Here is a 14171-nt window from a genome sequence, read left to right as displayed (position 1 = left end):
CTCTGCACTCAGCACAGGGCTGTTCTGGTGACCTTAGCCCCAAACCCTATGCTTCCTTTCCCAGTGAATGGCACCACCGAGATTCACTGTGTTTTACAACCCAGACTCAGGAAGTCATGTGCATTCCTGGGATAATCCTGACTGGGGTGTGATGTGTCGTTTTCTTACTTTGAACGTCACTGGGATGCAAAACTTACTTTAAGTCTGCTAATATTTTGGTTAGAACATTATATCTATTTCATGAGTGAGAATGTCTGATGATTTTCCCTCCCTGTCCTTTTTATGGTTTTTATATCAAGGTTAAACTAAACTTTAATAATTATAAGTTGAGGAGTTTTTCTTATTTCTAGAAGAGGTTATAGAAGATTAGAATTAACCTGAACCTTGACTATTGGTACCTACTAGATCTCGTATAAAATCATTTGATTCTGGTGTTTTATATGTGGGGATTTTTTAAACTGCTGATTCAATTTCTTTAATAGTTATAGGATATTTTGGATTTTGTCTCTCTGTTTGAATCACTTAGGATAATTTTTTATTTCATGTATTTTTCAAATGTATTGACACAAAGTTTTTTACATGGCCCTTTATCTAATCTTTGCAGCATCTCTGCCTAACTGTACTGAATCATGTGCTTAAAAAATGGTCAAAATGGTAAATTTTGTCTTAAATATATTTTACCCCAGCCAAAAATAGTTTTAAAACTCTCAAGATTTTTTGCCAATATAAACAAGTTTATTCTAAACTTTATGTGAAAAGGTAAAGATTCTAGAATAGCTATAGCATTTTTTAAAAAGGAATAAAGTAGGAGGAATCACTGTATGCAGCGTTAAAGCTTCTTACTTAGCTAGAGTATCCAAAACATTGTGGATATTGGTGGGGGACAGACAGAGATCATGCAACAGAATAGACAGGAAATAGAATAAAGAAGCCTGAACTAGATCCACGTAAATATGTCTGACTGATTTTTGACATTGGTGCAAAGACAATTCAGTGGAGGAAAGATAGCTTTTTCCTTTTTTTCTTTTTTTTTTCTAAGATTTAATTAATTTATTTTTTAGAGAGGGAAGGGAGGGAGATAGAGAGAAACATCAATGTGCGGTTGCTGGGGGTCATGGCCTGCAACCCAGGCATGTGCCCTGACTGGGAATCGAACCTGCGACACTTTGGTTCGCAGCCCGTGTGGAAAGATAGCTTTTTCAACAAATAGTACTAGAACAACTGGACAACTGTAGGCAAAAAAAAAAAAAAAAACTTTAACCTAAACCTCACATCTTATATAAAAATTAATTCAGTGTGGATCGCAGATTTAAATATAAAACAAAACTATAAAACTTTTAGTTAGGAAAAAATACAAGATCTTTACATCTTAAGACTAAGCAAAGGTTTTTAGACTTGACAACAAAAACAGACCCATAAAAGGAAAAATTGATAAATTGGACTACATTAAAACAAAAAGGTTTTCTTCTGTGAAAGACCCTGTTAAAGGGATGAATAAAAAGTCTACGTACTAGGAGAAAATATTCACAAACCATAGTTTCGACAGAGCACTTGTATCTGGAATATAAGAATAATTCTCAGAGTGTAATGTTGAAAAACAAGTAATTCATGTAGAAAATGGACAAGCACTTCACCAAAGAGGATATACATATATATATATCAAATAACCACATGAGAAGATGTTTAGGATCAAAGCTATTAAGGAAATGAAAATTCAAACCACAGTGAGATATCACTGTACACCTATCAAAATGCTAAAATTGAAAATAGTAATAACACCAAACAGCGAATGCTAGAGAGGTTGCAGAGGAATCGGATCATGTTGTGCTGGTGGGAGAGTGAAATGGTATAGACACCCTGGAAAACAGTTTGGTATTTTCTTATACAATTGAACTTGCTCTTACTGTACAACCCAGCAATTGCATTCCTGGGCATTTATCCCAGAGAAATGAAAACTGATGTTTAAACAGACATCTGTATAGCAGTATTTAGCAGCTTCATTCATAAGTAGCCCCAAACTGGAAACAAGCCAAGTATTATTGAACAGGTGAATGGTTAAATAAATTGTGCTAACACATGCTGTGGAATAATACTCAGCAATGAAAAGAAACAAACTCTTGATACAAGTTGCATAATTCCCAAGGAAATTTTGCTGAGTGGGTGAAAAATTAGAAATTGGCATCCTACGTGATTCTGTTTCTGTAACATTTGAAAATAAAACTTTTAGAACAAAAATTGATATAATCTACTGAGGTTTCGACTTTCTCTGACTTCCTCTGACCTCTAGACCCCCTTTGGAAAGGGGTCATCTGATTAGATCAGATCCACCCACTCTCTGATGGAAGAGATTATACGGAGTGTACATACCAACACAGTGGGAATCTTGGGGGCCAGCCAGGGGTTCAGGTTACTCATCTGACCCCAAAGGGTTGAACTGTAAGCTCCAGTCAGTGCAATTTCAATTTGTAACATCTTCTAACACTGTCAAATAGAGATCATCTATATTTGTAAGATACTTGATTTGTGCTCTAGTAAATACTACTTACTGACTTATTTTAAGTTGAGATTGTTTTCATAATGGCATACCTTGCGATACTCGGAATCCATCTGAACTTCAAACTTTGTTGCTTATAGCTGAAAAATAATTAATAGTTTTTAAGATTCCTAGTGAAAATCTTGACTTAATGCTGCTGACGTTTTTCCCATTTGGAAAGAGGGCTCCGTGCACATAAACAGGCTTTTGTGCTGGAGATAGCCGTGCGGTTGCCAGTGCGGAGCTCTGGCTTTTTCCCTCCCGATGCCCTGTTGCTCCACCCTCTGAAAGTCCCTGAAATGGTTTTAGAGCATTTCCTTCTAGAGGGATCTCTTCCCCACACTTACTTTGTAAAAGTACCAATTTTAAGTTTTAAGATTCAGAGATGTCAAATTTTCTGCCTGATTTTTTGGTGCTCTGTGCCTGGGCTGGATCGCTCACATGGATAAGATCCCCTTGTGAAAGCGGCATTCAGGAGCACTTCTGAAAATAAACGATGGCGTGCTCACCGTTTAGTTTGCCAAGCTTTCCTTGAAAAAGCAGGTAAGTTCTGTTGAAAATGTGTCCTCTTGTTCTGTGGTGTGTGTGCAGACCGTGTGACGAGACCTGCAGCGTCGGGTGTTCTTGGCGTCCTCACACGCCGCTGGTTCTCTGCACTTGGGACTGCATCTGGGTGTGTGCTGGGCGGAAGGCTGGGCTGCGACTTCCTAGGCAGATGCAGTCTCGTTCTCAGCAATGGGAGCTATATGTCTCTTTCTTGTTCTGTTTTCCTCGGAGCCTCTGCTTTTCTAGATGTAGGTAGCTCTTCAACACGCATGCACACGTAGAGACTACAAATTCAGTAAAATGGAAAGAACAGGGAATGTCTTAAATGGCGCTGTGTAGGCCATTCAGTTGAATTTCAGTATGGCTTTCAGTGCAGGCAAAATAACTTTTCTGTCTTTTTTTTAAAGCAAAATAACTGAGGAAATCTAATTCTCTACTCGCAAATTCTTGTAAACATCGGTACTTTAAAAATGGTAATGCTAAACTCAAGTTCCTTCTCTCTGAACTGATTCCAGGATTCTTTTCCATAATTAGGAACAGATCAAAACCTGTAACTGCTAACTGAGGGAGTTTGAAACTAACTATAAAAGTCTTTGTAGGTGCAGTTTTTAAAGAACAGCCCCCCAGACTGAAAGAGCCTGTGTGCAGTAGGTTGGTGGGTTTGTTGGGTCTAGTTGTGCCTGTTTTCTGGTCAGTCACTCCTGTGGGTGAGCACCCCTCCCTCAACTCAGCTTTCCGAAGGCGACCCTAGGTGTTCTCCCAGTGAGCAGGCACTTGGCTGGCTGAGCCAGGACCACAGTTTGGGAGAGCAGGTATTCAAGACAGAGAACGGACAGGCAGACATGGGGGAAGGGGGGAGGGGGTAGTGAAGCCAGGATTCTGGCTTGTTACTGGCTGTGCAACAGAGGTGGTTATTGTAATGTGGAACTAATATTAAAGTCCTGTCCATGCTGGGTGTTTCATCTGCTACTCTATGTAAGAGGCTAGTGTTCACAAGTGAAGGCAACACAGAATTTGTATTGAGAACCAGGCATTCATTTCAATTTTAGAGTTATGTTTATGAGTGCTAACAGGATTGCTATACTAAGGAAAGGATGTATGAAACTTTTGTTGACTTGAGTATACTTTTTTTAGTAAAAGTTTTATTGAGATAGTATTCACATGTCATACAATTCACCCATTTAAAGTGCACAATTTAGTGGCTTTTAATATATTCACAGAGTTGCACAACCCTGACCACATCAATTTTAGAATATTTTCATCGCATACAAAAAAAAATCCCATCCCCATTAGCAGTCATTTCCCCTTCCTCCCTTTCCCCAACTCCTGGAAACCGCCAGTCCACTTTTTGTCTCTGGGTTTTCCTATTCTGGACGTGTCATATAAATTGAATCACATAATTGGTGGGCCTGTGGGCCTGGCTTCTTCACTTCGCACAGTGTTTTCAGGGTTCATCCGTATTTAGTATGTTTCTGTACTTCATCCCTTTCTAGGGTTCAGTAACATTCCATCACATGGATACACCACATTTTGTTTATCCATTCATCTGTTGATGGATACCTGGGTTGTTTCCACTCTTTGACTATTATGAATAGTGTCAGATATTCTTTTAATGTTTGTAGTTATTGTATAGTAATGATGATGATTTATACAAACCTCCTGGTGTTCGATATCTGTACCTTAAGGGTTTTAGGAATTATAAAGCCATGAAATACATTTAAAACTAAACTACACAAAGTATAAGTCTTTCCTTGTTATCAGGTGGCATCATGGTTCTTGTACTAACTTATGGTCTTCATCATGGTCATTGTTTATTATTCCTTCTTCTCTAAAGTCTCCTCTCTTCTGCTTTTCACCCGTGGCTTTGGCTGTTTCTTCTGAACTCTTCAATGACATTGTTGCCTCGTGTTTCCTCTGGACCACTGCTCCCCGGACAGTCTCATCCACACCACCTGTGAACACCTCTATGGCTAGAGTGGGTAAATCTGCGTCTCGAGCAGACCTCTCTCCTGTGATCTCCATAGCCAGGACCCACTGGGCTTCCTTTAACATCCATTCACTCAGTAGACTTCCTGGCCCAGAGTGGCAGCCATGAATGGATAGGAGGAGCTGTGTCAGACGCAGGGTGGGAGGGTAGTGCCCTGTGTCTCCTGAGTCTGAGTGACGAGGGATGACATCAGAGCTGAGTCCTTGAGGAGCGTGAGGTGAGGGAGAGAGGGTGTTTGGGTGGGGGAAGGGCATGTCAGATCACCTTCAAGAACTACCAGGACTTAAGCAGAACTAACTTGACAGTCCTGTGAGCAAGATGCTGGAGAGCTAGGCAGAGGCCGTCATGAAGAGACTAGAGGTTTTTGCTACAAGGCTTGAAAGCCTGAAAACCACTGGGAGCCATTAAAATTATTTGAGTCAAAAAGTGGCCAAAGATCGGTATTTTTGAAAGGCCTTTCTGGCAGCAGGCGGGAGACTGGATTGGAAGGAGCCAGGCCTGAGCTGGGCGTACAGGTGCTATTCTTGTTTAGCCACCCAGGAGGAAGTTTCTCTGATGACCCTTAGGCATGTCCCTCACGGCAGCTTCCTTTCTTTGTGGCTCCACGGCCATAGACTTGTCTAGTTCTCGCTGCACAAAAATGTCCTTAAGGGCATGGACGACGTTTTGTATTGTGTATCCTCAGAGTCAGCACAGTGGCAGTCAGCTGTGGACACCCTCTAAATGCCTGCTAGAGGGATGCATAGTTGCAGGTTGCGAGAGCTCTAGGTTTGGTATCAGAACTGTTTCTTTTGTAACTGCTTTCAAGGTGCTGACATCTTTCTCTGATGTTGTCAGAGTGATTGCTGACCTGTGCAAAGGAGCCAGCTGGGGTTGGTGACCCAGAATTTGTCATCCCAGCCTACACAGTGTGGTGTTAGATGACTGAATTGTTTTAGGTTGGGATTCTGTCAAAATAATCGAGAGGCAGAAGAAGAGGGAAGGAAGGGACAAGGACACAAACATCCTAATTTTACAGAGAGGATAGTTAGGGGATACTGAAACACTGAAGGATGAAGTGACAGGATGTCTGGGATTAGCTTCAAAATGACGTGTCAGGGGGAAGGTGGACAGAGCATGGATGGAACATGATTGGCCATGAGCTGGTAATTATTAAACTTTGTTATGAACACATTGGGTTCATTAAACTATTCTCTCTACTTTTTATAAAATTAAAAAATTGTAATAAAAAATAAGGAAAGATAATACAAGTAATAGAACAAGAAGTAAAAGTCCACGTATATTGTTTACCCTCCTGAAATGAGCTACGGGAATGTACCTCAGCTAGGCCTGCAGCCTCGGCCAGCTGGGGTCGATCCCAGAACTGGCCTTCTGGCTGACTTTAGAGGAAGCACCCAGCATTGTACTAGGAGGCTGTCACCAGTTCAGTGGCCACTGTTGGGCAGCCTCTAGAACAATCAAGGGTCAAGGGCAAAACTCCTCCCTTAGCCCCAGATACCTCACCCTGGTGAAAATGGCAAAGGGAGCTTCCCCAAGAGCTACTGACTTCACACCCAAGTAGGGGTGCCTCGGAGGCCTTCTCTCCGTGGGCCGTGAAGCCTGGGAAGCTACCGTCCAGGGGGCCGGACCGTGGCTCCTAACTAAGGGTGGGGCGGGGGCTTCTGGAGGGAAGTCTTAAGAGGAGGAGAAGATGGCAGGAACTATTGCTTGGCATGATTAGCCTTTTGGTACTTGGTATTTCAACCAAGTATATGTGGTTCTTAATGTTTTTTAATTGTTAATGAGTATGATAAAATGGAGTGGAAATTCTGGAGAGTGGTGAAAAGGAATGGTTGGAAGGGCATCTGGGGAAGAAAGCACAGAGCAGTGTTGAGGTGGGGGGTCGGGAGTGGACAGATGGTGAGTGCTAGCTTGCATGCCGGGAATGAGCGGCTCGGTGGTATTCGCCGGCTTTGAGGCTCTGACCAGAGCTCGGGTATACAGTTTCTCTGCCAGCACAAACCAGCAGTAGGTGGGTGGCGGTGAGGCCACATGCTGGACACTGGGATCCAACCCAGGGCCTGTGGTCTCAACACAGAGTTTCATATAGAACTTTGGGTTTTGTTTGTTTGTTTGTTTTTTAAAGAAAGTTATTTTGTGTCACAGCAAGACTCAAGGAGATGGCAGCATTAGACCCAGATTAGAATATGCTGCTCAGCCACTGGTCACAGAACCTTCCATCCTCAGCACGACTGAGGCCTGAGTTCTCATGGGAGGAATCAGGCCTCTCTTGGCTTCTAGCCCTTCAGTGTCCAGAACTGTGTAGCAAGATTGGCGTGGTGAAGCCAGGAGGCCAGATGGCAGCCATGTCCATTTCAGCCCTTTCTGGTCTTGATGCGAGATCTTCAGCACCTGCAGAGCCTGGCCTCTCAGGGAGATTCGGGGAGCAGAGGGGCTGTAGTCTTGATGGGCCCCCAGACCAGGGGGAGCTGAGCCCTGATGCAGCGGCTGGCCTCGGGGGGCTATGGACACAGCCCACGGAGATTCTGCCCTGTACACACAGACCTTGGGTTTTTTCTGAGCCTGGCGGGTGCTGCCTCAAAGTCAAAAATGCTTCCCCCTCTCCCTCTTGTGTGTGACAGGCTTGGACACAGAATACTCCCTGAGGCTCCCGAGCCCCCCCGGGCCTACCATGCAGTCACTCCATATCCTCAGCACTTTGAAAACTCCAAAACATCCTCTCTGTTGTCTTCGCACTCCCCAGTCTCAAGGTTGGGCCTTGTCTCTCTTTTTGTTTCAAAGCACTGCCCTCTGATCCAGGTTAATTTCTTTCGGGGCCAAACCTTTCAAGTAAAAATGGTCATTTTTTTTTCAGTGCAGTTCGTGGAACTCTAATGAAATTGTTCAGGGAAAGGCGTGAGGGAGGAGACTTCAAAAATAATTCCTAATTTCAGAGCTTCCTAATGTATGGTCTCTGAACACTAGAATCAGCTGGGGAGCTTAGAGTTACAGGTGTAGGAATAAGGCCCAGGGCTCAGACTTTATTGTAAGGTCTCGGGAGTTTGAGAACCCTGGTCTGGTTCTTGGAATACAAAGATGCATCTGTTCTTGTATGGGAGGTGGGAAATCGCCTTTTTGTTCTTTCTCCTACAAGTCATGTATTTATATCTTTGTAGGCAGAATCACGGGAATCTTCTTTTCCAGGTTAGCTCTATATACACAGGTGGAATATGTTTATCCCATGCCCTGAAATGGAAGTGGATCAAGTGTTGAGAGAGTGTAGAGAAGAGAGCCATTTCCCTGGGGTGATGGGTGCCTGAATGAGGAAGGGAGGACACACTGGGGACAGAAGGGTCAAGTGCAGTAGTACAGCCCCCTGAAAACGCTTGTTTGGCTGACGCACACAGTTAGTACTTAGGCAGGGCAGGCCCTCCTTATCATACCCCAGGTCCTGGGGCTAGCTGGGCTTCTGAGTTTTGTTTTTAGAGTTTATTTAACACATACGAGCTCCCCCCTCTGCCCCAAACCCTCTGCCCAGGCAAGCACAGCTTAATGAAATGTATTGCTGGAAATCGAATCAGCAGCCAGTTGTGGAAATGTATAGGGACATAAATTCTAGATGTGCTGGAGTGTGGAGAGTAATGCCTGCTTTTTGGAAAGAATGGCGTTGGGGGTTTAATTTATGAATTATAATGGGATTTCCTCTTTGTAGTAAATAGATTTTATTATAGAAATCCTCATTACCTTTAGTATCAGAAAAGTCCACAAATGCATTTTGACATTTTCATAATAATCATGACAGAAAAGTCTGATTGGCATATTATCTTGAAAAATGAAACTCAAGAGTATAAAAGATATCTTTTAATTTTACAGTTAACAGCATCTAAGTTAACAGTTGCAACCATGAGCGTGTTCATAGAAGAAGTAAATCTCGATTGTGTCTGACTGGGTTCTGGGGGAATTGAGGCCATTATTTTTCCAGTACCATGTTCACTCATTCAGCAGGTGTTTATTAAGCACCTCTTACGTGCCCATCACCGCTTTAGGCACTAAGATACAGTAATCAGCAACAAAGTTCCTGTCCTTATGGATCTTCTTTTCTAGTGAAAGAAAGGACTGTAAATAAATGTACATGTAAAGGCTGAAGGAAAATCGAGCGAGAGGAGGAGAGAGGTTGTGGCTTCAGTTGTTCAGTGGTGCTTGAAGATTAGTCTCTGTCTTCACAGTTGACTTCACAGAATGATTTAAAAACGGTAGTCAAGGGCCTCATCAGTTTTCCCAAGATCCTCTCTCAGTCCTGTTCAGAGCACTTTGAAGGGCTCATGTCTCTATCCTTCATCCCTTCTCAATTGCTAATTCTGCCAGGTCTTGTTTGGCAGGGGTTTTCCGTGACCAGTTCTCCAACACTACTTTCACTAAACTCTGATCTTTCAGAAAATTGATTTTGCATTTTCCTGCAGTCTGTGAGTAAGGAGTGCGCAATTCATGCTTGTCCCCATGTAATTTTTATTAGCCCTCCCCTTCACTCTCAGCAGTTCTTAGATGGGACGCACAGTGGGTAGGGTATTAAGCAAGGCTAGATGTTTCTAAGTGGTAAATCCATTTATAAACATTTTTATATTATGACTTTTGATTTCCTGGCAAACTCTATAACTGTGGAGACTTAGATGATAAACATTCAACAGAATAGAGCCGCTTTTAGAGTAATGTGAATCTTGCATATCAGCCACACCGGCGGCCAGTTCGTATAGGTTCATTATGATTCTTGACTGGACGTGAATGTGGTGTGGCCCTGCTTTACGAAGCCCTGGGGAGCTGCCCCGAGGAGTGGGCATGTGGATACCTGATAAGTCCTCAGAAGGTGCTGTTGGCATCCAGACTTGTTGGCATCCCATAAGAATTAAAAGCATATCATGGGTTTCTTTTAAGTGTAAACACTGAGAACATATTAATGTTTTAAGAGATTAAACTCTATAAACAGAGTGGAGTAGACTAGAATCTATTTCCTTCTCCTTTATGAAGTAAAACCTGGACCCTTCATTCCTCAAGACTGAATAACTTTGTTTATACAGTGGTCCTTCTGCAGTCTTATTAAAATACTTTATATAAGGACTATAGCCATATCCTCAAAGAGCCTTCTTATTTGGGATGCGTTACTGTAATAAACGAAGGAATAGCAAAGAATGTGAGTTTCTTCTTGTCTAGGATACGGAACCTGTGTTATCTTTGTATTTCTGATAATAAATGGTAGCCAGTGGGAGGACACAAAAGCTTCGAATTCTGTGCCCTATAGTATTCTATGGCCTGAGGAGGTGCTGTTGGAACTTCATGTGTAGAATATGAAAAGGAAGTAAAACTATCAAAAAGGCAGAGAAAATCTCCTCCACCTCTTGTGAGTGTGGCTGTTAAAAGAGGGCAAGGCGCTGAGTGTTACTGTGCTGGCGCTTGGGTGCGGCAGCCTCCTAGTGTGACAGCCCCCTAGCGTGACAGCTCCCCAGTGTGACCACAGGATGGGTGTTGCTTCCTGAGAAAGATGGGGGTTGGGTGGGATTAGAAAAAATCATTGACTTCTCTGATTGTCATACTTACTGTCTGCCCTGGAACACTTATCACCTCTTTCAATAATTGTTTCGTCTGTAGTATCATTCTGTCTCCAAAGAGCTCTGTTCCCCTAAAAAAGGCAGGGAATACACCATAATAGCTGGCTGGTACTGCATGTGTCGCAGGGAATAATGAGGACACAATTGTCATGCTCAGTAATAAATGCTGAGGCGTACATTTTCTCATGTTCTAATATCCCTGAAATTGAGATGAACCTTATGGTCAGGGATTTTCGAAGCATGTTGTCACAGTTTAATGGACAGTGTTTTTTCTTAATAGTAGAAAAAATAATGCCTCACTGGTTTTGATTAACTCCACTAAGGATTTTCATATTCTTGATATAAAGATTTGTATAATGAAATTATTTAAGTTCCAGCGGATGTTATGTTGATTGTCAGTTGATATTCAATATGGTAAAATTTGAGATACGGTTAAAAAAAAGACATTATCTTGAAGTGAGTACACACTGAGCCATAAAGGTCAAAGTAACGGGGGGCACAAGGTGAGGGGCTGCCCACTTTGCCGTAGATCGGGAATTAATTTGAAGCAAACCAGGTGAGGGTTTTGTCTGGATGAAGGCCCAGGGAGGTAGCGAGCAAGCTCACCTGCCTGTCATTAGCCCAAGAGGTCTTCGGGGTCAGCCCGTGAGAACTCACATGCCACGTCCTGAGCAGAGGGGCGCTGAAGAGGCCGTCGAAGCCCCGGGATGCAGTAAGCCCTCACTCAGTGGCCTTGATTGGTTCTGTGACTTGAAGCAAAACTACATGTAACAAAGCCAATTTTACCACAGGCTGATTGATATAAACAAGAGTTAAGTGCCTGTGGCACCTCATCCTCATTGTAAGGAAATGACATTGAATGAAACGTTATTGGAAGACCTGCTGTATAACTTTTGGGGTTGGCAATTAAATGAGAGAAAAGAAAAAAAAACAAAGGGACAGGGCACTGATCCTCAAGTGAAAAAAATTACATTAATCTCTTTAAGATAAAAGTTGTTTTCATCTTAACTGTTGAACCGAGAAGACTGAGTTCGTGGTGCCGTTCTGTGACTAACCTGCCTGTCCTTCTGCCGCAGATCGCCTTCTCCCAGCACAGCAATTTTATGGACCTGGTACAGTTCTTTGTGACTTTCTTCAGGTAATTTCGCTCATACACACTCTATCTGTTCTTCTGATTCAGGCCTTAATTCCATTAATTATCTGCTCATAAAAGATAAATGAATATCCTGAGTTTCCACAACCGATCAAACTAATTGTGTTTATATTCCTGAAAAGTTACATGTCAGTAACAATAGTGTAAATTCGGCCTCATCTGGTAAAATGAAAACATGAGCTTTGTGTGTCCTGGCTTTTTTGAGGCAGCTTTTCATGTACCCTGTGCTAAAATGTAGATAATTTGACTCTTCATATGGGGAGAATTTGGGGTCGAAACAACAATTTATAATGATTATTGGTGAGTGCTACATACATACTTCCTGTTGTTCAAGAAATGTTTTAAGTGATTATCTATGGTTTTAAAGCTAAATGACTTGTTAAGCCCTTGGGATTTTTTTTATTATAGGTTTTTTTTTTCCAGTTTAATTATATATATATATATTTAAAGATTTTAATTTTATTTATTTTTAGAGAGGGAAGGGAGGGAGAAAGAAAGAGAGAGAGAAACATCAATGTGCAATTGCTGGAGGCCATGGCCTGCAACCCAGGCACGTACCCTGACTGGGAATCGAACCTGTGACGCTTTGGTTCGCAGCCCGCGCTCAATCCACTGAGCTATGCCAGCCAGGGCATCAGTTTAATTATATTTTAATGAAAATACTCTATACACATATTGAAAAAGACAAGTCCCACAGTGCTAATAAGAGAAAACAGCAGCAGCCTGCCCCCCCACCTTCCCACCCCTCCCTTCTCCCCAGTTTAAATAGTTTTAGCTATTTTTACTTATCCAGGCGTATACTGTTTCTTGATTTTTCAGTTCAGTTATCTTCTGATGTCCTACCACAGAAGATGAGGATTGATTATGTTATGTTACCTCATTCAATAGTGCCCACACCACAAGAACGCATAAAATCCCCTTCCTCTCATTCACTTAATATAGTCCCACCACAGTGCTTGGCTAAATCAGTCATCCCTGTTTACGTTAGGACCATACAACTCCTGTTCATGGGTAAATTGAATTGTGATTGTACTTCCTCAGTTTTTGGATGGGTGGTCACATTTGCTTCTAAATGTAATATTTCCCGTATTTTGTTTTTTTTTTAATTGTTTGGTTTTCTAGGTAGCCACCTCTGATTCATCCTGTACTCTAACAGAACTGAAAAATCTCTCAGTTTGGTCACACATAAGCAGGTACCCTCTTGGTTTTAGTTTCTCTTGGAGATGTCTGCCCTAGAACCCTTCAGCCTGCTCCTCAGTGCACTGCTTCTTGAGGCCTGAAGCACAGCTGTCACCTTGGGAGTTTCTTTTGCTTTCATCTTACGTTGAAATCTCCGTTTCCCACATCTTAGGTCTTCATTTCCCTATTTACTCCCTCCTTCTACTGGGGCACATTCTCCAGGAGATTTCTGAGAAAAGGTGCAGGGGAGGTAACTTTTCTGTGACCTTCCTGTCTGAAAAAAAAATCTTAATTTTGCCCTCACGGTTGTTGAAGATCAAATACAGAATTCTAGGTTGGAAATGATTTTCTATTAGAATTTAGAAGGCATTATGCTGTTCCTCTGTCTTCCGGTATCATTAGCAAAAAGGCTAATGCCATTAAAATTTCCATTCCTTGTATAGAATCTTAAGGAAATTTCACTTTTAAAAATTATATTGAGCCCTGGCTGGTGTGGCTCAGTCCCTGAGCCACTGGATTGAGCGCCAGCCTGCAAACCAAAGGGTCACTGGTTCAATTTCCAGTCAGGGCACATGCCTGGGTTTTGGGCCAGGTCCCCAGTAGGGGGCACATGAGAGGCAACCACACACTGATGTTTCTCTCCCTCTCTTTCTCCCTCCCTGCCCCTCTCTCTAAAAATAAATAAACTAAAAAAATTACATAAACACCACTCATAAATGTCTAGCTCAATGAATGATCACAAATTGAACATACTTATGTAACTACTGCCCAGGACAAACGATATAATATTACTAGTACCCTAGAAGCTCCCTATATTTCCATCAATTACAGCTCCTATCTTACCCAAAAGTAACTGTTTACCTGACTTCTAAAACTATATATTGCTTTTTCCCATTTTAAAATTTATATTAATTAGCCCTAGCTGGTGTGGCCCACTGGACTTAGCACTGGACTATGAACCAAAGGGTCGCCAGTTTGATTCCCAGTCAGGGCACATGCCTGGGTTGTAGGCCAGGTCCCCAGTAGGAGGTGTGTGAGGCAACCACACATTGATGTTTCTCTCCCTCGCTTTCTCTCTCCCTTTCCCTCTCTAAAAAATAAGTAAATAAAATCTATTTTAAAATGAAATTTATATTAATAGTAAATCACAACTGAAATTGTAAAATCACTTGAACTAACAAATGAAGAAAATAT

General features: G+C 42.1%; 1 protein-coding gene across 1 annotated transcript in view; it reads left to right on the top strand.

Annotated features, from left to right (window-relative positions):
* The window catches only part of ATRN (attractin), a 165075-nt gene that overhangs the window by 115045 nt on the left and 35859 nt on the right, over nt 1-14171 (top strand). Inside the window, exon 25 of the mRNA XM_028523925.2 lies at nt 11722-11783. Within this exon, the coding sequence (XP_028379726.1) occupies nt 11722-11783 (62 nt within the window). The remainder of the gene's footprint in view (nt 1-11721; nt 11784-14171) is intronic.

This window comes from Phyllostomus discolor, chromosome 9 (genome assembly GCF_004126475.2).
Source record: "Phyllostomus discolor isolate MPI-MPIP mPhyDis1 chromosome 9, mPhyDis1.pri.v3, whole genome shotgun sequence".
Classification (NCBI taxonomy): Eukaryota; Metazoa; Chordata; class Mammalia; order Chiroptera; family Phyllostomidae; genus Phyllostomus; species Phyllostomus discolor.
Note: the sequence above shows the minus strand (reverse complement) of the source record. Positions and strands in the feature narration are given on the sequence as shown.